Below are 23,280 nucleotides of genomic sequence, written 5' to 3' on the forward strand. Positions count from 1 at the left end.
TTAATACTAGTATCATCATAGACTCATAGTACTACTCTTAATTTTCAATTTTATTTGTATTATGAACTCTGTATTGTCGACCTATAGGGTCTTTAATTCTCAGATCTTCAGGATCTCCTTTTGTCGACCTTTAGGGTCTTTTCTTTGAGTCAGTGTCGTGTCAATTTCTTTCCCTTCACGAGGCACTTTGCAATCAAAAGTCCTATGAACTTATCTTATGTAACTCTCATGAAGTTCTCTCAGAGGAGAGGAATAACAATTGTCTACCATGTAACTTTGTGATTGTTATCACTTATAAATGAAAGTATGGTTTTGATCAAAAAAAAAAATGCAAGTGTTTTTTCTATTAACTAAAAGTCACCAAAATACTAAGGCCATGTTTGGCGCGGGGATAACACGGGTAATGGTACATTAAGTTCAGAATAAAACATCCAAAAGCAATCAAACATAAAATAACTATCCAAACAAGTTTCCCAAATTTCATACTAATTTTCTAATCAAGCTCGGTTGTTTCCACCAACCTCAATTAGAGTGTTCATATTAGGAATCCACCGCTCAGGAACCTTAGAACATAATAGTTCTGAAACACCAGTTTGAATATCGTGTTCTTGCAAATAATGTATCGACGTCCTGTCCTTGCAAGCGATTCTGACATCTAAAACCATTTTCTCACCATCGAAGAACATGGGTCGAATTGTACGATGGAGCTTCGTTTTTATCACATCATTGCTCTTAATTTTCCACTTATTGTTTTCATAGTCATGGAGTACCCAAATGATTATTTCACGTTCTGGGGTAACCACTACAAGATTAACTTCATCTTTTACAACACCTAGCCAACTACATTTCCACCAAGAAATATATCTAGGTTTAGTGTCCATTTTAGATACACTCTTGGGTATTTCAAAAATTCTGCTCTCTTCCTTATCCAAATTAAATGCAATAAGATCTCCGTTGTCACTTAACCAATGTATAATCCCTTGAAAACAAACAGGATTACATACCATTCTTACATATACCCTTTCTTCACATATTATACTCGCAGTCTTCTTGGAATCTCTCCAACACCCTTTCTTCACATTGAAAATCTTGAATCTAATCATTTTCTTTGCTCTAACCATGCAAACTACATTGCAGTGATTATAGTAATCCGGAGAGGATGAAGTTGGCCCAAAGACTAACCCAAAATAACAAATTAGTCGTTCGTGAGGACATGGAATTAACTTTTTTGTCATGGTTGAAGGGTTAAAAATGCAAATATAGTTTGCAAGCTTAACCAAAAGAAGTCCATGACAACTAGCTACAATTTCACAAAGATACTTATGAAACGTTTTATGTATGCCAAGAGAAACAGCGGTTCGACTAAGGAGATTGGGTGAAGAGCGATCAAAAGATAGCCGAATGATACTTCCTCGAGAAGAAATCCCGTCGAAATAACTACAAGCATTTAGATTGGTTTGAAGACTAGTATGTTTGTTTACAAAGAAAGGGTCAGAGATTAAGGAATACCATCTTTTGTTGATAGCTTTCAATCTCACTAGGGTTTTAGCAGACAGTCGTATTAGAATTTCACAGAGGAGATTATCGTCAAGGTTGTCTACGACGGTCGTTGGCAGAGAGAAGGAATCTACACACAAATAAGAGAGAGAAACAGAGACAGAAATTCAGAAATCATCTAATGGGTTTCTTTCTAGTCAGTCAAAAGAAAATGGTTTGTTCATAAACTATAAATAGTCAGCAATGGGTATCTAAAGATACGTTATTCTAGAACTAATAAAACATAATTAAACCCTATACCAACTAAAATTTCATCACTTTCAACAACAACAAAAAAACTAATAGTTCATCAAACTTGTACCCTGAATTACCTAATCACCCACATTCATCTGTCCCCAAAACCTACTTATAGAGAGAGAGAGAGAGAATGATGAGTACTACCTGTTTTGCTTTTTACTGTCCTGCTGTTTGGGGAACTAATAATCTTGCGTTTCAATGTCATTCTGCCGTCGATTAGGGTTTCCGGAGAAGATGAATGGTAAAAGGGAGAGAAGAGGGAAAAAAATACTAATTGCGCAAATACCCTACGTCCCTACCTGCGTTTCAATGTCATTCTGCCGTTGTTTATTTAAAGTGTGCTGTAACAGGCACTCCGTCAGGTCAAAGTAGAGAGCTTATGGTTTAGTCCTTCATTATACAATAGGTTACATTTGAGTCTGTGGTCCTTTTTTAATCGAAACCGTTGATATGGATCAACGGTCTAGATTAAAAAAAATTCCTCTTAACACTCTAACAGCAAGAACACGTCTGAACCATTCGCTCTACCTATACTGATGATGATGAACTTAAGTTCCGACAAGGATCATTGTGCAGCGACCATAGATGTGTCGGAGGTGAGTTACTTGGTTGAAAAGGAAGGGGAATGCTCAGACGCGCCCTAGATGCATCTGGAGCAGCAATCCGTGCGTGTCTCGGACTGGGAGTCCGAGACGCGTCTGGACTTCTCCAGCCGAGTCCTAGGACGGACCGAGAGTCCCAGACGCGTACGTCTGAGACTCATAGTCCGAGGCGGACCAGGATTACCAGTCCGAGACGGACCAGGACTCCAGTCCGAGACGAACTGGGGCGCGTCCTCATCAGCGTCCGTGTCTGGCTAGACCGAGCTGCTGTTCTTCAAAAAAAAAATTGTTTCTTCCATCTACTGAATTTTGATAATCCAATTATCCAAAATCAATTTTGAAAACGTTTTCAAAAACCCGTTAAAACATTAAGCTTCCCTACCGAAAACTATTTTCAAAAAACCGAAATTTTAACTTTTTAACCCATTGATACTCTTTCAATCTTTATCTTATTAAGCCTAAATCACTCAGAAATGGTTCGCTCGTATGTGTGAGTGTGATCACTAATATAGACTCAACACATAAAAAAAAAGGTGAAGACAATATTTTAGAACGAATGATCTTCGAAAAGGAATATAACCACTAAATGGAATGGGGAAGCTCACTTACCCTTCTCACCCACTCTACCCTCTAATAATGCTTCCTCAAGGTCAACGGATACAAGTGATGAGATGGATGATGATGAGATCCCGAGAATGTCGACGCCTTCAATGCTAGAGAACTTCAAGCAACTTTCATACTTAGCTTTTTTGCTTTGAACATTTATTTTACATAACAAACTAAAGTTCACATGAACTTTTTACACAATCTTTCTGTTTTTTTTCATTTTTCACTTCAATTTCAATTTTTTTGTTTTTTTGAAAACAACTACAAACAATACAAATACCAACACTAGTATTCTCAATAATCAACTTTTCCTTCTTTCACACTTTGCTTTCACATTCTTCTTTCTTTACTTTTCATGCCTTCATTCTCGGGAGTCATATGATGAATGGATGGTGGAGTATCCGTATTCCTAAAGTTCACACTATTATCGAGTTTCATGGACTACAAGAGTAAGGTTTATTCGCTATCCTGATGTTACTCCTAGTGGCTATGGAAGTTGAGCTCACGAGATCAAATGCGCTCTTTTTATTAAAGTTACGAGGTTGAGTAACTCTTCACTCTACTCAGAGTCAGCACAGAAGAGTACGCTCAAAGGTAATAGAAAGGCTCGGAAATCTCACAAGGGTTAAGTCTCCACTAATGATTAATCTAGATCTCTCAAAACTGTCTACCCTTCACTTCCATAATACTCACATGGCTAGCACACAGACGACCTCAAGACTCGAAATTCATGAAGAAACTTTTAACAACAGGATAGTACGATCAACTCGACTCTATAACTATTAACAAGCCAAAAACAACTATTAGACTCACATTCTCGGTCCAAAATTGAAAAAAATTTGAACCCTCTTGAATTTTCGAAATGAAGGACTTAGCAAAAGTTCTTCCCTATCCCCAAACTTAAACCGAACATTGTCCTCAATGTTTTAAAGACTATGCCAAAATAAAAAGATGAGAGGAAAGATATTACCAAACTCCACTGTCCTATATCAGAAGCATGGGTTGCCTCCCAAGTAGCGTTAAGTTTATCGTCTTCAGTCAGACGATGACGAAAGAAAAAGGAAAGAAAAGTTATTGTAAACCTACTGGATTAAGGGTTGATGACTCCCCATATAATAGTAATCGGAAGATTTGAGGGTCAACCCAAAAAATAAAGTATCCAGGAAGGTTCAGTCTCACGTCCATGGAATGATATGGCAGTTTAAGTGAGACTTCCAATGTGAATGAGTTATCCCCAAACTTAAATGAAGCAACAATCATTAAGTTTGGTGATAAACTAAAGTTGAAAGATATTGGATAAAACGGATCCTCATAAACATGACAAATGGATTGAGAGACCATGGTAGAGTTCACAAGCGATTGCAACGGGGTAACTTGAACTTCCGAGGGATATGATGCATAATTATTTAAGAGATTGGACTCATCTAGATCAACACTCAAACTAGGAGGTTCTAAAATGACCTCATTGGCTCGTTGTAAAATCACCTCCAAGTTAGGTACTAGCTCATTTGAGTCTGACTTAGGTAAAGACTCTGAAAAACTTTCTAAAATTTCTCTTATTATGATGTCATCAGTGTCCTTAAAGAATTCTAAGGTTTCACCTAAGTCAAATGAGTCATCACTCTCTTTAGACATTTCTGCAAGCCATAACTCATCATCTTCATCTTCTGTAATACCTCCAATTGGACTCAAAAGGGTATCATCATGACTAAGTGTAGTAAAAGATTGAGAATCAAGAAATAATACAGACTCAGCTTTTGGATCTTCTAAAAGTGGCTCAAGAGTTTGCTCAACAATGGACTCATATGATAATGGAATATTGATGTTGACATGTTTGAACAATTTCACTACCTCATCAGATTGAGGTACTTCATCAACTCTATTAGACGTTGAGGGAATGTAGCTATAGGAACATAAGGTTCAAACGTTGGAGGTGGACTCTCAGACTCACGAGCCTTCTCAGGATTATCACGAGGGTGTAACTTGTTATCCTCAGGAACTCTTACTCTCTTGTCAAGAACTCTACCTCTCCTAAGGGTGGTAACTACATTGGCTTGATCGGGTGGTTGTCTAGCCAATGTACATTCTGATCCTTGCCATGGTTGACTTAGAACCTCACCATTTTTTCTCTGACTAAAGGCTTCTTAAAGTTGACACACCTGGTTTTTTAGACTAATCAATGTCTGAGTGGTCGCTTGCATAAACTCTAGCGTGTTCATGGTGTCCTCTAATGTCGTCTTCTTTTTAGAAGAATGTTGGACACTGGATTGAGCATAAGGATCGCTAGGGGTACCGAACTCAGGATGGTTCATAAAAGTACTAGGTTGACTCTGGTATTGACCTTTAGACCAAGAGAGATTGAGATGATTTCTCCAGCTTGGATTATATGCATTACAGACAAGTTCTCTCGAAGTTCCCCATTGATGAGATTGCACGGCTAGTTTCTCTAAGAAGGTCATACCCTCGTCGGCGGTTTTATTAGAAAACCCGCCATTACAGAATTACTCGACCATGGATATGGTAAGATAGTCTAGTCCTTCATACAATAGTTGGACTAATTTCATTTTTTCGAACCCTTTCGGCAGGTTCACTCATTCATTTTTTAGTTAAAATCATTTTTTTCACTTGACTCAGTTTGAATTGTAATTCGCGTTCAATTTATGTATATTGGGTTTACAAGATCCAGATCTAGACAAATCGTATTCACAGAATGCGAAACATTGTTAACTAAAATACAAGTGAGAGCCTCTTTTGATTTGATTCTTTTGATCTCCTAAGTTTTCGATGACTTCTCCTTTTGTGCAAGTGATGTCTCTTGAGGATTACAGACTTGATCTTTACCAACACCATAAGGTATACAAAAATAAAGAATCATCATATATAGATATAGAATCAGATTTACAGTGCTATTTTTCTTCATCGTCAAACTTATGTAGAATATTTGAACGACAATTTTAACGGACCAAATACAAATTTGCATAGGAGGTCTTCATTATGAATCAATTGCCCTAAAATGATTTTCTCACACAAAATAACTGTGAAGTGAAAAACAAATCAGAAACTGAGTATTAATTGGATAATTTAGGTTTGTCCCACTTCACCTTGTATTGAGAATTTAGAAGCCTCTTTCATTACATTTAGAATCTCAAGTATTCTGACAAGAACATAATCTCTAACTTATTCTTATATTGGCAAATTTGAAGATAGACTATAATTAAGCAAATAACACATCCAAATAGAAATTTTATATTTGAAAATTTTCATAATTTGGTACAGCTAGGTGCAATAAAACATAAATTATTTCCATACTAAAATAAGGTTCCCAAATTTCTAACTAATATTCTAATTAAACTTGGAGGGTCTAAACTTTGGTCAGAGTACTTATATTAGGATAAATCCGTCTAGGGGAGTTAGAATGTAAACGTCCTAAAACACCCGTTCCTATATTGTATTCTTGCCAATTATGTGTCCACCGTGCATTCTCGTGGGCGACAGTGACATCTAAAACCAATCTGTCACCATTGAAAAACATGGGTTGAACATAAAGTGTAGTATTAGGCTCCCTTTCCATCACATCATTTGTCTTAATTTTCCATTTGTTGTTTTCGTAATCGTGGAGTACCCAAATTACTATTTCATGTTTTGAGGTAACCACTACAAGGTTAACCTCATCTTCAACAACGCCAACCCACGTACAACTCCACCAATTTCTCGATGTCGTTAGCACCATTTTAGATACACTCGTTGGTATTTCAAACATCTTACTCTCTTCTTTATCCAAGTTGAATGCAATAACCACTCCCTTTGTAGTCAACCAATGTATAATCCCTCGAAAACAAACAGGTCCGAAACATATACCTACTGAATCAAGGCCATTACCATAGTTTATTGTAGCAGTCTTGGAATCTCTCCAACACGCTTTCTTCGGATTGAAAATCTTGAACCTAATCATCTTATATCCTGTGACCAAGCAAACTACGTTGTAGTGGTTATAGTAATATGGAGAGGCAGAAGTTGGCCCAAAGACTAACCCATAACGACAAGTTAGTCGTTCGTAACGAAGCGACCGTATAAGTTGTTTTTTCTTGGTTAAAGGGTTGAATATGCAAATGTAGTTTCTAACCTGAACCAAAAGAAGGCCATGACAACTAGCTATAATGACTGCTCCACGGCCACGGTTCTCAAACCTCTCAGGTAAGTCTAGAGAAATGGTAGTTTCACCGAGTGAAGAGTGATCAGAAGATAGTCGAATGATACTTGCACTAGGTGAAAAGTAGGAGAAATAACTACAAGCATCTCGATCAATTTGAAGACTAGTATGTTTGCTTACGAAGAAAGGGTCGGAGATTAAGGAATACCATCTTTTGTTGATAACTGTGAATCCAGCTAAAGTTTTAGCAGACAGTCGTATTAGAATTTCAGTGAGGAGATCATCGTCAAGGTTGTGCACACCGGTGTTTGGCATACAGGAGAAATCTGCACACAAATAAGAGAGAGAAAGAGAGAAACTTACAAACTATCTAAAAGGAGACTAAAAACTAATGCAAAACATACAAACTTTGAAATACACTTGTTATACAGAGTGATAGTATCAATGATTTGCCCTAGAAATAGTAGTAGTAATATTAATGGGGAACTCTGATCAGCAAATACAACATAAAACCCTAAATAAATTGAATGTTTATCAAACTTCAAACCTGATCAGCAAGACTCATCTTTCCCTAAAACATATCGAGAGAGAGAGAGAGAGAGAGAGAGAGAGAGAGAGAGAGAGAGAGAGAGAGAGAAAATGATTAGTGCTACCTGTTTTACTTTTTACGATCCTGCTACTTTGGAAACTAATAGTCTTCCGTTTTAATGTCATTATGCCGTCCATCTGTTACTGCTTGATGTTCCCGAACAAGATGATTGGTTAAGCGAAGGGCAGAGGGAAAGGTTAAGCCCTAAGTCATTCTGGCTTACCTATGCGAGTTTATGAAAAGTATGAAAATTAAAAATCTGCATTTAATAGGTTTTCATGGGTGATTAGAAGAAACAAAAATAATTTTGGAGCACACAGTTTATGGATAGGCTCAAAAAGACGGACTATGGATAGGTTGAAAAAGTCGGTTATTGAGATTTACGGAACCCTTTGGATCGGACTATTGATAGGCTCAAAAAGTCGGTTATACAACCGATGTTCACACCTAACTAAAACCAATTACATATTTGTATACCTGGATACAATCACTATACCTTTTAGTTTGACGACTAAAACTAGTTTGAATTTCTGAAAGCTTGCGAACTTTGAAGAAGCAATAAGAACGACAAATGAAATTGACTTCTAGAAATCGTCGACAACGCGGTCAGAAAATGAAAATCATGGACATTCACCGGATGTGATTTATGCCGACGGTGTTATACAGAACTGTCGGCAGAAGATCACTACTGTCGTCGATTACAACAGAAGTGGTCGGCCATATACTTTATGGTTGACGAATTCCAATAAACCGTCGAAAAGTGGCGTCCGCAGTAAACTATTTTTTTGTAGTGCTTTGAATGCTAAAATTTTCGTATTTTATTTGTTGGATTCTTTTTGGTATTTATAGAATTATTGACAACACTTCATATAGGTGTCTAGACAAACGCATGTTTCCCAACAATCATATTTGACTGTTTGCTTTTCGGTGCAATCTTAACCGTCGGATCTCAGCGGATCTATCTTAAGGGGTTCCCAACATCTGACTATTGGATCTTATTTAATTCACTCCTCACATCTCACCGTTGGATCAAATATATGATAGTAAAATGAAAGGCTCTAATCGCTCCTTGTGCGGGGTCTCGAAAGGCCCTGAACGACTACGCGCGCGGTTTGAGTGGTGCACATCACGCGAAAAAGCTTTTCCATTTCAACCAATTTACAATAAATATATATGTAAGAGTCTATGTAAGGAATAATACTTATCATATATCTTAGATGTAGTAGTGTAGTACTAATTCAAAATGTCAGTTTAGAGTTGGTCATTCTCATACCAAACTAATTTATTGGTAATCATTCATTTGAAATCGGATTTGGACAAAATTTATGTCTAAATTGAGCTCGACGAGATGAACTCTACGAAACATTTTTCTCGACATTTTGGTAACCCTAGGTCCTCAAATTGAAAACAATACTGGTCCAGCTGCTTTTAAGCTAAGTACCGAATCCAACAACTTTCTCTCAAGGTTTCTGAATAACACTTATCTAATTTCTTTTTTCTTTTCAAAACACAATTTACTCTGGATATAACAACCCTTCCAGAGATTACACCAATTCATTGTCAGGTTAGAATATGTTTCACTTAACTCGTCTGAATTGCTATTCAAGCTGATTTTGGATACATCTGATTCAAAATATTCAAATTCGCACCAATCATACTAATAAAATTAGAAAGAAAAAACAGATATGTCTGTTAACAAAAGTACAAGTGAATATCTTTCTGATTTGATTATTTTAATCTCTTAAACTTTGGTAACTTCCCCTTTTGTGCTAGTGATATCTTTGGAAAATTAGAGAGACTTGGTTCTCTGCTAACATCATAAGGTATACAAAATAATCATCTTATCTAGAAATAGAACTGATTTTTTTTGGTACACTCATAAACCAATTCTAGTGGACCAATTCAAATTTGCACACAAGGCCTTCATTCCGAATCAATTGCCCTACAAAGATCGGCCACAAAATAACTATGAAATGTAAAAGAACATAAGAAAATTGAGTTGTAAGTGGAAAATATAGGTCTATCCCCACTTCACCATGCATGTATTGAGAATTTAGAAGCCTCTCCTAATTACATTAAAAATCTCAAGTATTCTGAAAAGAACATAATCTCTAACTCATTTCTTATATCCTCAATTTTAGAGATGGACTATAAATAATTAAATAAACACATTCGATAGAAATTTTATATTTGAATACTTCATAATTGGGTTATAGTACATCTAGGTGCAATAAAAACATAAATCATTTTCTTAGCAATATAAGTTTTAACAAATTTTATACAAATATTCTAATTTGGAGGGTTTAACTTCAGTTAGAGCACTTATATTAGGATAAATCCGTTCAGGGGAGTTAGGATGTAAAGGTCCTAAAACACCCGTTCCTATATCATATTCTTGCCAATTATGTGTCCACGGTGCATTCTTGCAGCGGAGTGTGACATCTAAAAACAATCTCTCACCATCGAAAAACATGGGTCGAATAAAACCTTTACTACCATCGGGCTTCCAGCTTAACACATCTTTTCTCTTAATTTTCCATTTGTTATTTTCATAATCATGGAGTGCCCAAATTACTATTTCATCTTCTGGGGTTACCACTACAAGGTTAATTTCATCTTCTACAACGCCAACCCAAGTACAAATCCACCATTCACTCGATGCTTTTACCACCATTTTAGATATACTCGTCGGAATTTCAAACATCCTGCTCTCTTCTTTAGCCAAGTTGAATGCAATAATAACTCCTTGCATAGTTAACCAATGTATAATTCCACGAAAACAAATAGGTCTAGAACATATACCTACATAATTAAGGCCATTATTACCATAGATCATCCTAGCAGTTTTCTTGGAATCTCTCCAACACCCTCTCTTCGGATTGAAAATCTTAAATCTAATATTCGTATATCCTACGACCAAGCAAACTACATTGTAGTGGTTATAGTAATATGGAGAGGAGGAAGTTGGCCCGAAGACTAATCCATAACGACAAGGTAGTCGTTTGTGAGGAAGTGACGGTATAAGTTGTTTTTTCTTGGTTAAAGGGTTGAAAATGCAAATGTAATTTGGAAGCTCAACCAAAAGAAGGCCATGACAACTAGCTCTAATGTTTCCATACGTATTCTCAAATTCTTTAGGTAACCCTAGAGAAATTGAGGTTTTACAAAGGAGATCACCAGTTGAAGAGCGATCAGAAGATAGCTGAGTGATACTTCCTCGAATTAAGAAGACCGAGAAATAACTACAAGCATTTAGATTGGTTTGAAGACTAGTATGTTTGTTTACAAAGAGAGGATCAGATATCAAAGAATACCATCTTTTGTTCATAACTTTGAATCCAACTACGGTTTTAGCTGGTAGTCGTATTAGAATTTCAGTAAGGAGATTGTCGTCAAAGTTGTCCAAACCCATCATTGGCAAAGTGGAGAAATCTGCACACAAATATGAAAGAGTAGTAGAGATATTAATGGGGAACTCTGTAATTTACTTACTAAGGGTGTGGTTTTCAAATCAATATATATATATAAACCCTAAACCAATACAACATAATATAAACCCTAAACCAATACAACATAATATAAACCCTAAACCAATACAACATAATATAAACCCTAAACCAATTGAAAGTTCATCAAACTTCTTCTACCCTCATCAGCAAGAGTCATGTTTCCCTAAAACCTATCTAGAGAGAGAATGACGAGTAATACCTGTTTTACTTTTAACGTTCCTGCTGCTTTAGGAACTAATAATCTCCCGTGTTCCCGGAGAAGATGACTGGTAAAGGGTAGGGCAGCGGGAAAGGTTAAGCCCCGAGTCATTGCCTTATTTATAAGAGTTTATGAAAATTAAAACAATGTTTTTAGTAGGTTTCCTCCCGTGAGTAGGAAAACAAAAGTATTTTTGATAGACAAAATTTCCTTTTCTTTTGTTTCCTCCTACTATGCTACCCCACCCACCACCTCTTCTTCTTTGCTTTTCCCTAGGGTCGTAAACGATTGCTTATCGGATCGCATATATGTATCCGTATCTGATAATTATCCGACGGATATTAATTAGTATTAAAATCCAAACCCGACTCTAATAATATCAACGCATACCAAATAATATTTGATATTTGAAACAAAAAAAAATTCTCTTTGAAGTTTTTTTAAGTTGTTAACCATTAAATTTAAATAATAAATCTCAACCATCCATTTTAGGTATTATTATTAATAAAATTTATAAAAAAATAAAAATATATTCTTATTATTTGTATATGTTGCTTATCAAATACCCATATTTATCGGATGCACTACTTGTATCTGAATTCGTATCTGATAAGCAAAACCTGATAAGGAATATGTATCCGAAATTTCGAAATACATATGAGGATCGGATGTCGAATATTCAAATATCCATTTACAGGTTTTGGTGGAGATGTTACTTCCTCCTTTAAGTTGCTCTCGGTTTGGGATGAGATTTGGTCGTAACCAACTGCTAATACCTCTAATACCTCTAATATATTCCTTTTGATGGCCAACGAGCTCTTGGAACTATAGATGTCAAATGTGAGTGACTTCTCTTAATTGGATTTTTCGTTTATGATGTTGTTCATGATGATATACAAAATGGTCACCAGTTGACTATCGTCAAGAAAAGACCAAAAGCCCAACAGGTCAACCCGTCTCAAGACAATAGGACTGTTGAGCTCGAAGAGGTTTGACACCTAAGCTCAGAATTGGGAGGTCGACAAGATCATTTAAGTAGCTCCAACCCTGTCCTGCCTCACATACAACAAGACCTTCCGTGGGATTCACGAGAAGAGTTGGGGGGGGGGGGGTCCACGTAAGCAAGTGATGGGCCTAAAAGGTTACCCTAAATAGGTCTACACCCGCAAGTGCACGGGTGTCAAGTTGTAATATTTCCGGAAAGACCGGTTCGTTCCTCAAAGACTAGTTAAACTTATTCTAGAAATTAGGAAGTAATAAGATTTTAAAATGATTTGATTTTGGTTTTGAAATGAATAAAATATTAAAATAAAATTACGAAAATAAAATACAAATGATACAAGGAACTCAAATGGGGGGAGGTGAAATGAGAGAGAGACTAAGGTTTCTGAATTCACCACATACAATCAGTTTAACAACCAATAATTAGATAAATTAAATCTCTTTTTTATAACTCAGAATTTCGGATAATGAACTATCCTAATTCCGGGAGATGTTTTCGTTAAAATCCCGATTAAAAAATTGAACATGGTTTCATCCTAGCCCTAGATTAGATGTTCAGTTAATCATAATACGAGATTAAAATAAATACGAAAAGTACGAGAGAAAATAGAACGAAAACAAAACTTTTCTTGTTGATTTCCTGTCTGGCAGCCAAACGCACCCTAAGGAGCAGTTTTCCTTCTGATTTTACTGTTTTACAGCCAAGCAGACCCTTCGGGAAATCAATTTTCTCATCTTCTCGGAAACGATTTCTTTGTGGGAAAATTTTTCCCACGGATTTTCTCGTCTTCCCCACTTGAATTCTTTCTCTATCTTTCTGTAATCTCTCTTTCTAATATAACTCTTCCTTTCTCTCTCTATATCTAATGTAACCGAAAAGAAGGAAACTATATTGATGAAATCAATCGAAAAACAAATTTTATGATCATGAATACATTTCTCTTTGAATCTATCTCTCTGTTTCTTTCTTTCTCTCTCTCTGTTCTCCCTTTCTCTCACTAAAAATACAAGACAAAACCAAAAGAAGAAGAAGAAGATGATGACAAAAAATGTTCTTTGTCTCTCTCTCTCTCTCTCTCTGATCTTCCTGGTTTGGTGAGCTTTTGAGAGATGATCCCCCGGTTAAGAGATGATATCATGTTCTTACCTTCCTGTTTATATATCAAAGAGAAGAATAAGACTCAGCCCCTTTATCAATCTCTCTCTCAAAATCTTCAAATCTCAGCTCCTCTTATTTCTATTTCAAGAATATATCCAGCTATTCTATCTCTGTTCTTTTATCTTCATCAATCAACCAAATCTTTCAATACTTCCTATTTTAACTTAGGGAGATTTTATAGGGCCCCCTCATTTTTGTTAAAAGGCCTCCCCTCAGTGATAATTTAGCAAGTAAAATGGTTCATGGGGAGGCCTTTTCACAAAATTGGGGAGGCCTTATAAAACTTCCCAGCCGAATCCCAACTATTTCTTTCTTCCTCTCGGTTTAATCTCTTTTGAGAAGATTTCAAAAATCTTTCCACCTCTCCAATATATCCATCTCTATTTCAGTTGCTCTTTCTTTTCATCTCTTTCAATGTTTGAAAATCTTCTCACCTCCATCAAATCTCTCTCTCGGTCTGTTTCTTAAAAAGAAAGAAATATCTTTCCAAAAAAAATGGAGAAGATAAGAGAGAAAGATTGAATTTGGTCACGGGTTTGTTGCTTGTTGGCTGTCAAGGGACTAATTTAATGCATCACGGAGCAGCATAAGTAGGTGATCCGCCCACATTAAAATAGCCCGGTGGTACAGTAACCGTCGGATCATGGAGGGCGTGGATTATGGACGGACAGATCATACGGACTCACCGTAGCAACTTAACTCTTCCAACACCGTAGCTGGACTATGTTGAATCCCATGATAACACCCTATCTGCCCGAAATTAGCCCGCATCAGAAAAAGTCGCGGCTCTGATACGCGCCACGTGTTGCTGAATTGGTGTTTGCTGTCGTTAGGTCAATTGACTCCGATTAGACTTCTGTTTTCGTCAACAGGCTCGTCTTCAACTCTACTTTCCAATCGAGTACTAAAATTTCCAGAATACCCTAATCTTTAAATGATCAAAATGCCCTCAAGTGTGTCTTTGTCCCGATTTTATCTGTTTTTCGCGCTGAACTCCGTAGAAGACACCTAGACACAAGAACACACACAATTCATCAGAGTAACATCTCGAATTAGACTAACTAGCCTGAGTTAAGAGATCTAGATGAGACATTTTCATGGCTCATCAGCAAGGTCGAGGCTTAAACAATGAACATGTGAAGGAAGAAAACCCACATGTTTACCGACTAAATTCCGAAGTTTCCCAAAGATCTCAGCCGATCAAGATCTCAAGTATTTAACTAACTTGAGTTTCAAGAGTCTTGAAGGAGGAAGCGTCTCGTACAGAATCTATAAACTCGGCAAGATATCTATTAACATCCCTAAACGTAGGAACTTTTAAATATCCAATATAGGAGGTAAACACAAAGATGAAACTTTAAGTCTCCCAACTATCAAAGAGTAGTTTTAATCCCAAACGGTGGCTCTAACTTAGGGTTCTATATAAGATCTCTTGGGCCATGTTTGGCGTGCGGGAATGGAATGTGATTCATGGGAATCAGATTACTATAGTTTGATGTTTAGTTTGACTAGGAATGAGAATTTCATTCCTCACATATTCCTAATTAGGTATTTGGTTCGTATAGGAATAGGAATGTAAATATTTGTAAAAGTTCACTTTTACCCTTACTTAAACTACATAAAATACACATAAACTTTTTTTTAGCATAAAATATACACATCAACTTTGTAATATATTAAAATAAGCATTATTTTTTCAAATTCATAGATATGAAATAATAACAAGATACATCAAAGTGTTAGAATTTAAAGATAATAAATAAATATCTTAATAAAAATTTATGTAAAATAAAATTTTATTCGTAAGTCCTAAATAGAAATTTATCTAAAATTAAATTTTGTTCATAAAAATAAATAGTACTTATTAATATCAAATCCTACATGAAAAATAAAATTGGTAATTCAACATTTTGTTACGGATATATTTGTCAATAAATATTAATATATGTGATTCCGGGGGAATGGGAATCACAAACCCACCTCCCCTGAGTTTGCTATTACCCCTTTTTTAGGGAATCACATTCCCGGGCCAACACCATTCCCGCACGCCAAACATGGCCTTAGGGACTTGAATAAGGTATGGAATTTCTCAGGAATCTTTCTAACTATACAACATAGAGTAGAGAAAAAAAAGAGAGATAATTCTCAAGCTATCTACCTAGTCAATAAAGAAGAGGGTATTCTTCGTATCAAACCAGCATTGGAGTTCTAGCTAGCTACAAGGTGGGAGATCAAGTTGATCATTCGGGTGTCTTGAGTAGAGGAGCAACATATGGAGCTCTTGGTCTTCGCATTCGATTGGAAAGGTTCGAGGAAAAACTAGCGATTAAGGTAATCCTAAACTCCTAAGGACACATTGCCTTTAACCAAACTAAAGATTGCGTTTAACCAAATTGCCTTATACGAGATTGCCTCTAACGACTCTGGGCATTGCCTATAAAATCTCCCCTCAAGACTATCTTCCATTTTATTTTTTCTGAAATACAGTATATTTATCAAATCTTTGTGAAGAAGAAGCAATTTAGTTCTTCCTTATTTGAAGAGGTCATTTGTGTTTTTTTTCTTTCCAAAATTACATTTATATAGTAAAACTGATTTTCTCTCTGGCGATATCTAGGTTCTTTCTTGTTCTTCTTCGCCTTCATCTTCTTTTTCTCTTCGAGTTTCTGGAAATAGAGAGATTAACAATCTGAGATCGACAATCTTTTTTCATCTCTCCTCATAACGGTCTTCTAATCCTCTTACCCGTAGGACGTGGAAGTTAGATCAAATATGTTTTAGAAACATAGAGGAAGACGAAGAAGCTAAATTTAGGAAAACGAAGTTTCACCAACCTTTGAATTTCTGTAGCTTGTTTACTGCATTAGAGTTTGTAGATACGGTTGAATTTAAATTATGTATGAAAGATACTAGGATTTTATAGGTTCCTACGGCGATCATTTTTCATTGTTGTTTTTCAGTTCAATTATGGATGAAGACTTGGTCAGTCCTATAATGGATGAAGGCTTCGATTTGTTTTCATTTTCCACTAACTCAAGATCATGAAGAAGAAGAGATTATGGATGAAGACTTGGTCAGTCCTATAATGGATGAAGGCTTCGATTTGTTTTCATTTTCCATTAACCCAAGATCATCAAAAAAGAAGAGAAATAGGTTCGTCAAATTTGAAAACAAACAAACTTTCAATTGTTTTTTTTTCCAGATTTGTAAACAGAGTTGCATTCTGAAAATCATGTTTGTGAGATGTACAAATTGCAAACCGAGTATGCAAGATCATCATGGAATCGGTTTGCAAACGAGATTTACAGACCTAAATTGCAAAATTTGGCAACTCAGATTACTAAGTTTGAGAATCCAGTTTTCAAAAAAAAAAATGTAAATTTTCTTGTAAGAATATAAATAATTAAAAACCTTTTCTAAATATATAAGTTTTATCGAATCAAACATCTTATGAAAAAACTATATAGATCATGTGGTGTGACAAGAACATCATCTCTAACTCATTCTTATATTCTCTAACTTAGGTGTGGACTATAAATTGTAAAAAACTGTCTACAATTGAAATTTTATATTTGAAAACTTCATAATTTGCTAATAGTACATCCAGGTGCAATGATAAATTATTTTCCTCCCAAAATATGTTTCACAAATTTCATACTAATATCTATTATATAAAACAGAAGGGAAAATGATGACTGGGACAAACATCCTTATTTAATAAGAGATATTGTCTAGAAGCCCTTCTCAAAATTTAAGATATAGTCCTTCGTAGAAATAAAATAACTTATTTAAAAAAATCTTTCTTAGAAATAAAATATCTAATTTGAGAAAAAAAAAGAAACTAAAGATATTGCAAGGGCTAAAAAAAGAAATTGAAATCTTTCTCATAAATTAACTAATTTAAGAAAAAATGAAATAAAGAAAATACATAATAAGTAGAATACCAAAAAAATTATGGTATCCACTATATAGCAATAATAAATATTGAAAGTCGTCAAATATTATTGATACGACTGTTCGTGCCCTAGGGCACGGGGTATACCCTAGTTTAAATCAAACTTGAAGGGTCTAAACCTCGGTTAGAGTGCTTATATTAGGATAAATCGGTATAGGGGGGTCAGAAAACAAAGGTCCTGAAACACCAGTTCCTATATGGTATTCTTGCCAATTATCTGTCCTCGGTGTATTTGTGCAACCGATTGTGACATTTAAAACCAATCTCTCACCATCGAAAAACATGGGTCGAATATAAGCTATGTTATTAGTCTTCGTTTCTATCACATCATCTCTCTTAATTTTCCATAAGTTTTTCTCATAATCATAGAGTACCCAAATAACCATTTCAAGGTTTGGAGTAACAACTACAACGTTAAGTTCATCATCTACGACGCCAACCCAAGTACAACTCCACCAACCTGTGAACACACTGTCACTTGGCACCATGTTAGATACACCCTCGGGTATTTCAAACACCCTACTCTCGCCTTTATCCAAGTTGAATGCAATAATAAGTCCCTTTCGAGTAAACCAATATATAATCCCTTGAAGACAAACAGGTGCGAAACATATATCTACTGAATCAAGGCCATTACCATAGCTTATCCAAGCAGTTTTCTTAAAATCTTTCCAACACCCTTCCTTCGGATTGAAAATCTTGAATCTAATCATCGTATATCCTATAATCATGCATACTACATTGTAGTTGTTATAGTAATATGGACAGGATGAAGTTGGCCCAAAGGCCAACCCATAACAACAACCTAGTCGTTTGTAAACAAGCGACATGATAAGTTGTTTTTTCTTGGTTAAAGGGTTGAAAATGCAAATGTAGTTTCCAAACTGAATCAAAAGCAGGCCATGACAGCAAGCTGTAATGTATCCAGGCGTACGCTCATATTCTTTAGGTAAGCCTAGAGAAATTGAGGTTTTACAAAGGAGGCCACCGGGTGAAGAGCGATCAGAAGATAGACAGATGATCCTTGAACCAGGTGAATAGTAAGAGAAATAACTACAAACATCTCGATTGGTTTGAAGACTAGTATGTTTGTTTACAAAGAAAGGATCAGAGATTAAGGAATACCATCTTTTGTTGATAACTTTCAATCCAGCTACAGTTTTAGCAGGCAGCTGTAATAGAATTTTAGTGAGGAGATAATCGTCAAAGTTATCCACAACCGTCGTTGTCACACACGAGGAATCTTCACATAAATAAGAGAGAGAGATAAACTTAGAAACCATCTAAAAGGAAATACAAAAACATACGAACTTCGAAACACACTAGTCGTTATATTGTGATAGTATGAATTATTTGCCCTATAATTAGTAGTAGTGATATGAATGGGGAACTCTGCATAATTTATACAAACAGGAAGAAAAAAGAAAAAGATGAGGTTTTAAGAAATCTAAAACAACAGAATTGATTATCTATAAACTAGAAAAATAGAGGTGATTATAAAACAAATACAACATAATATAAACCCTAAACCAATGGAAAGTTCATCAAATTTCTTCTACTACCCTCATTACCAAGAGTCATCAAATTAAAGTAGTACCTGGTTTACTTTTAACGCTCCTGCTGCTGCTGATGCTGCTTTGGGAACTAATAATCTTCCGTTTTAAATTCATTATGCCGTCGAGTAGTATTCCTTGGTGTTCCGGGACAAGATTACTGGGTGAAGGGAAAAGCAGCGGGAATTGGAGAAGACTTAAGTCACCTGCCTTATTTGTACTTAGTATATTTTTTAGGAATTTCTCTCTATCTCTGTTTCTTTATGAAGGTTAACTCTGTTTTTATGGCAGCTTTCAACAAACGGAAAAGAAAAACTCTGTTTTTGGCATGTATCCAGATCCAGGGTGATTAAAGGAAACATAAATATTTTTCGGGACGCAAGTTTTTTGTTTCCTCCAAACACCCACCACCTCTTCTTCTCTTCATGTCGACAAAGTCGTCTGGAGACTTACGTTGTTGTTGACCTTAAAAGTAATCTTCTTCTCCTCCCACCACCATTAGTCGATACAAATGTCACCTTTGATTCCTTATCTCATTCTCTTCCTCTACCTCTCTCTCTCTCTCTCTCTCGTTAGTTTGCCAGCAGAAACCTCGACGAAGCTTCACCTTCGTCTCCGAGGAGTTCAAGACTGGAACATCTCCTTGAGGACGAAGGTTTTCTAGATCTATAACTCCTCCTTGAAGACAAATATAAAGTATTCCACTTCGCCGAGATTCCTGCCGACGAAGGGAACTAGAGAGAGCATCAGAGGTGGTAGTTGTGATGGTGGTGGGTCGTAGTGATGGTGGGAGGAGAGGGAGAAGAATACCAGAAAAAAATCGAGTGAAATCAGATTTTCTCACCGAAAAGGTAATTGGATTTGGCTCGCTGGAGAATGTTGTTGCTTCCCTAAATCACCCACCTATTTTTTTTTATCAAGACCACATCGCAGTAGACTGTACTGCTAATAATTTATAATAGAAACCTGGAGAGTGCAGATCCAGTCCTGGAGTACTATAAATAATATCCGCTTTGAGAGCTTAGGACCTCACAACTTTAAAACGAGTCACTACGAAGAATGTTTAAATAATTAACACCACACTCACGTCTCCAACTTATCCAGAATTGTTTCGCAATACTTTTTAGGGTTAGAACCCGAACCATTGTTTTTCCCTAGCCTAAACAAGATACTTTTCGTTTTCTTATTGGCATTCTATTTTTAGTCGGGTAAGACAGTTTGACAATGACGAAGTTAACCAACTGGTGATAAATCAAAGCAGCAAGATAGTTGCTGACACGACGATCCGACAAGCACACGAGCCTTAGAAAGCCACAAAAAAGAAGAAGGACCGATATCATACAAACAGGAGGTACCTTTTTAGAAGATTTATAGAACCTATAAATTTAGTTCCTACTACAGAAAGTTTGATTTGAATAAGATCTTTCAGTCTAACAGATGTTCACTATGCAAGAAAGTAGCTATAAGAAACCATAAACCACCTCTTCTTTCCCTCCCCATTTACTAACAAAATTTGGCATTTCATTCTTATCAATACTATACTAATTATGATGCTACTTTGTTCTACCAGCTCTAGAAGAATGGAAGATAAAGAAGAAAGACCGAAGAAGCTTCTTGCTGATGTTTATCCTTGCCGCGATCATCTTTTCAATCTGGTCAGAAAGAAACAAGAAAGAGTTAGATGAAGATAACAAGAAAGAACAATTGATAAATAACATGGATGTTCAAGTTATGGTATATAATCATAGGCAGGTAGGGTTGTCAGGAGGTAAATTCACACAAATTTTATTATCCAATCATAGAATTTTATTAGTGGTTGAAGTGTTATGAAATGTCCATTAGAATTTAACATCGTTATGGTATATAATCATAGACAGATAGGATTGTCCTTTTACGTATACACGTCAAGGTTATATATATATATAATCATAGACAGATAGGATTGTCCTTTTACGTATACACGTCAAGGTTATATATATATAATCATAGACAGATAGGATTGTCCTTTTACGTATACACGTCAAGGTTATATATACAGACCTCACAAGGTCTATGCATGTATCAAGCGTGTGCCATGTCATATGGTAAATAAAGACTAGTACGTTCACGCATCTTAATTTGGTTAGAAGCCATATAGATTATGGGTCAATGATATTTGACCCAAATTGACAGATAAGGTTTTCCCAAAATTCGAGCTCGGTTAAAACTCAAGTTAAACCCTAATTCCATCTCCCCCCTCAAGATCAGACTCACCTTAATCTGAACTTGGAGAAACCTGGGAGCCTGAATTCCACAATTAGAGCATCTCTAAGACTCTTAACTCATTCTTACATTCTACAATCTGAAAACAGAATAAAAATACTAGCCCAAATAGAGATTTTATATTTCAAATTCCACAGTTTCATATGCAACTTATAGCGCATGTCACAAAATGCAATAACGCAAAATTCTAATTTATAACAAAAAGTAACTCCTAGGGTTCCAGAATTTCGTACCTGATTTTCTACTCAAGTCTCAGACTCTCAGTTGCTGCAGAAAACCTCAGTTAGAGTGTTTATATGAGGGAAACACCCTACCGTGCTTGTAAAACATACTGGTCCAGTAATACCAGTTTCAATATTGTATTCTTGCCAATGACAATCCCAAATACCAGTCTCGTGGAAGATACTAACGAATAAAACCAATCTAACACCATCGAATATTATGGATCGAAGATCTACGTCCTCATCAGCCTTAAGCTCCGTTCTTATCACATCCTTTCTCTTAAGTTTCCACTTGTTGTTTTCATAATCATCAAGTACCCAAATGACTAGTTCATACGCTGGAGTAACCACTACAAGATTGACTTCATCTTCTATAACTCCAAACCAAGTACGACTACGAATTGGTGAATTGATAACTGACTCCATTTCAGATACACTCTTAGGTACTTCAATCAACCAGCTCTCTTCTTTATCCAAATTAAATGCAATAATAACTCCGGTTTCAGTTAACCAATATATAATCCCTCGAAAGCAAACAGGAGTACACACTTCAGATACTGACTCAAGGCTAAGGCCATTACCATAAACTATCGTTGAGGTCTTCTTGGAATCTCTCCAACACCCTGTTTCGGGATTGAAAACCTTGAACGAAATCATTTCCTCTGCTACGACAAAGCAAACTACATTGTAGTGGTTATAATAATACGGAGAGGAGGAAGTTGGCCCAAAGACTAACCCGTACTTATAAGGGCAAGGTTTGTTAGGAATGCAAGGAAGAGATGGTATGAGTTGTTTTTTCTTAGTCAAAGGGTTGAAAATGCAAATGTTTTTTTTAATCAGAACCAGAAGAAGGCCATGGCAACTTGCTATAATGAATGTAAAAGCATCCTCAAACTCTTCAGGTAAACCTAGAGAAATGGTTGTTTTACCAATGAGATCGGGTAAAGAGTGATCGAAAGATATTGGGATGACGGTACTTCCACGACTTGAATACGAGAAATAACTACAAGCATTTCGACAGGTTTGACGGCTAGTATGATTATTTGTAAAAGAAGGATGAGAGATCAAGGGCTCCCACCCTTTCGTGCAGTGGTTAGACATCTCTCGAGTCTATGAGGTCGTGGGTCGAATCTCAGTGAAAGCAGTTTGCCATCAAGATTTCTTCTATGTGATTTAGGCTATCTATAAGGTAGATCGTAGTCGAATTCTCAAAAAAGAAATTGTTGCAAGACCTTATTAAATTTTCTTCAACAGTTTTTTTATATTAGCTACTACATTTATTTCAAAGATTAAGTAGTGATAACTGTCCAATTTAAACTCATATAGAAACAACCCAAAATACCAACTAAACTACTGGTCTAAAGTTCATCTAACTACTTTATTTTTACTTAAGTTTAAATGCACTCACTTTTTTTTGTTATATTTACTCACATTTAAGGTATTTTTTGTTCATATTAATGGAGATTTAAGTGTAGCAAATACAAATCGTAAGTGTATATAACATTTCCATTTAACAAAGTTTTTTGTCATTTTATTTTCTCTGAGCACCCACCACGTCTTTCATTTCTTAATTTTGCAAGGTCGTTGGAAGACTTCCACTGTTGTCAACCTTAAAGGAATATTTTCTACTTCTCATTGAATACAAAGATTCCAACGAGATTCATTTAGGAGAAGGGAAC

At 35.9% G+C, this 23,280-nt stretch overlaps 3 protein-coding genes across 3 annotated transcripts; all 3 read right to left on the reverse strand.

The window, feature by feature from the left end:
• Positions 1-310: 310 nt before the first annotated feature.
• Positions 311-2,108, reverse strand: LOC147550830 (F-box protein At1g20360-like). The gene is made up of 2 exons (XM_086672156.1): positions 1,939-2,108; positions 311-1,627 (listed from the first exon to the last, which is right to left on the reverse strand). Exons 1-2 carry the CDS (start codon positions 1,997-1,999, stop codon positions 498-500), a joined length of 1,191 nt encoding a protein of 396 aa, XP_086528282.1. The 5' UTR covers positions 2,000-2,108; the 3' UTR covers positions 311-497.
• A 4,119-nt stretch (positions 2,109-6,227) lies between these two features.
• Positions 6,228-7,947, reverse strand: LOC147550831 (F-box protein At1g20360-like). Its single transcript, XM_086665278.1, has 2 exons — positions 7,806-7,947; positions 6,228-7,478 (listed from the first exon to the last, which is right to left on the reverse strand). The coding sequence occupies exons 1-2, from the start codon at positions 7,876-7,878 to the stop codon at positions 6,364-6,366; spliced, it is 1,188 nt and encodes a 395-aa protein (XP_086521404.1). The 5' UTR covers positions 7,879-7,947; the 3' UTR covers positions 6,228-6,363.
• A 9,520-nt stretch (positions 7,948-17,467) lies between these two features.
• LOC147550832 (F-box protein At1g20360-like) lies at positions 17,468-19,300 on the reverse strand. The gene is made up of 2 exons (XM_086666321.1): positions 19,163-19,300; positions 17,468-18,808 (listed from the first exon to the last, which is right to left on the reverse strand). Exons 1-2 carry the CDS (start codon positions 19,233-19,235, stop codon positions 17,679-17,681), a joined length of 1,203 nt encoding a protein of 400 aa, XP_086522447.1. The 5' UTR covers positions 19,236-19,300; the 3' UTR covers positions 17,468-17,678.
• Between the last annotated feature and the right edge of the window lie 3,980 nt (positions 19,301-23,280).

The sequence above is a fragment of the Eschscholzia californica genome, unplaced genomic scaffold, assembly GCF_041429995.1.
Source record: "Eschscholzia californica isolate CP2 unplaced genomic scaffold, dmEscCali1.0.p SCAF_3, whole genome shotgun sequence".
NCBI lineage: Eukaryota > Viridiplantae > Streptophyta > Magnoliopsida > Ranunculales > Papaveraceae > Eschscholzia > Eschscholzia californica.

Coding starts and splice junctions, on each gene's coding strand:
- LOC147550830 (XM_086672156.1), bottom strand. CDS start 1,999: ATGACATTGAAACGCAAGATTATTAGTTCCCCAAACAGCAGGACAGTA. Junction 1,628..1,938: donor GACAGTAAAAAGCAAAACAG/GTAGTACTCATC, acceptor ATTTGTGTGTAG/ATTCCTTCTCTCTGCCAACG.
- LOC147550831 (XM_086665278.1), bottom strand. CDS start 7,878: ATGGACGGCATAATGACATTAAAACGGAAGACTATTAGTTTCCAAAGT. Junction 7,479..7,805: donor GATCGTAAAAAGTAAAACAG/GTAGCACTAATC, acceptor ATTTGTGTGCAG/ATTTCTCCTGTATGCCAAAC.
- LOC147550832 (XM_086666321.1), bottom strand. CDS start 19,235: ATGAATTTAAAACGGAAGATTATTAGTTCCCAAAGCAGCATCAGCAGC. Junction 18,809..19,162: donor GAGCGTTAAAAGTAAACCAG/GTACTACTTTAA, acceptor ATTTATGTGAAG/ATTCCTCGTGTGTGACAACG.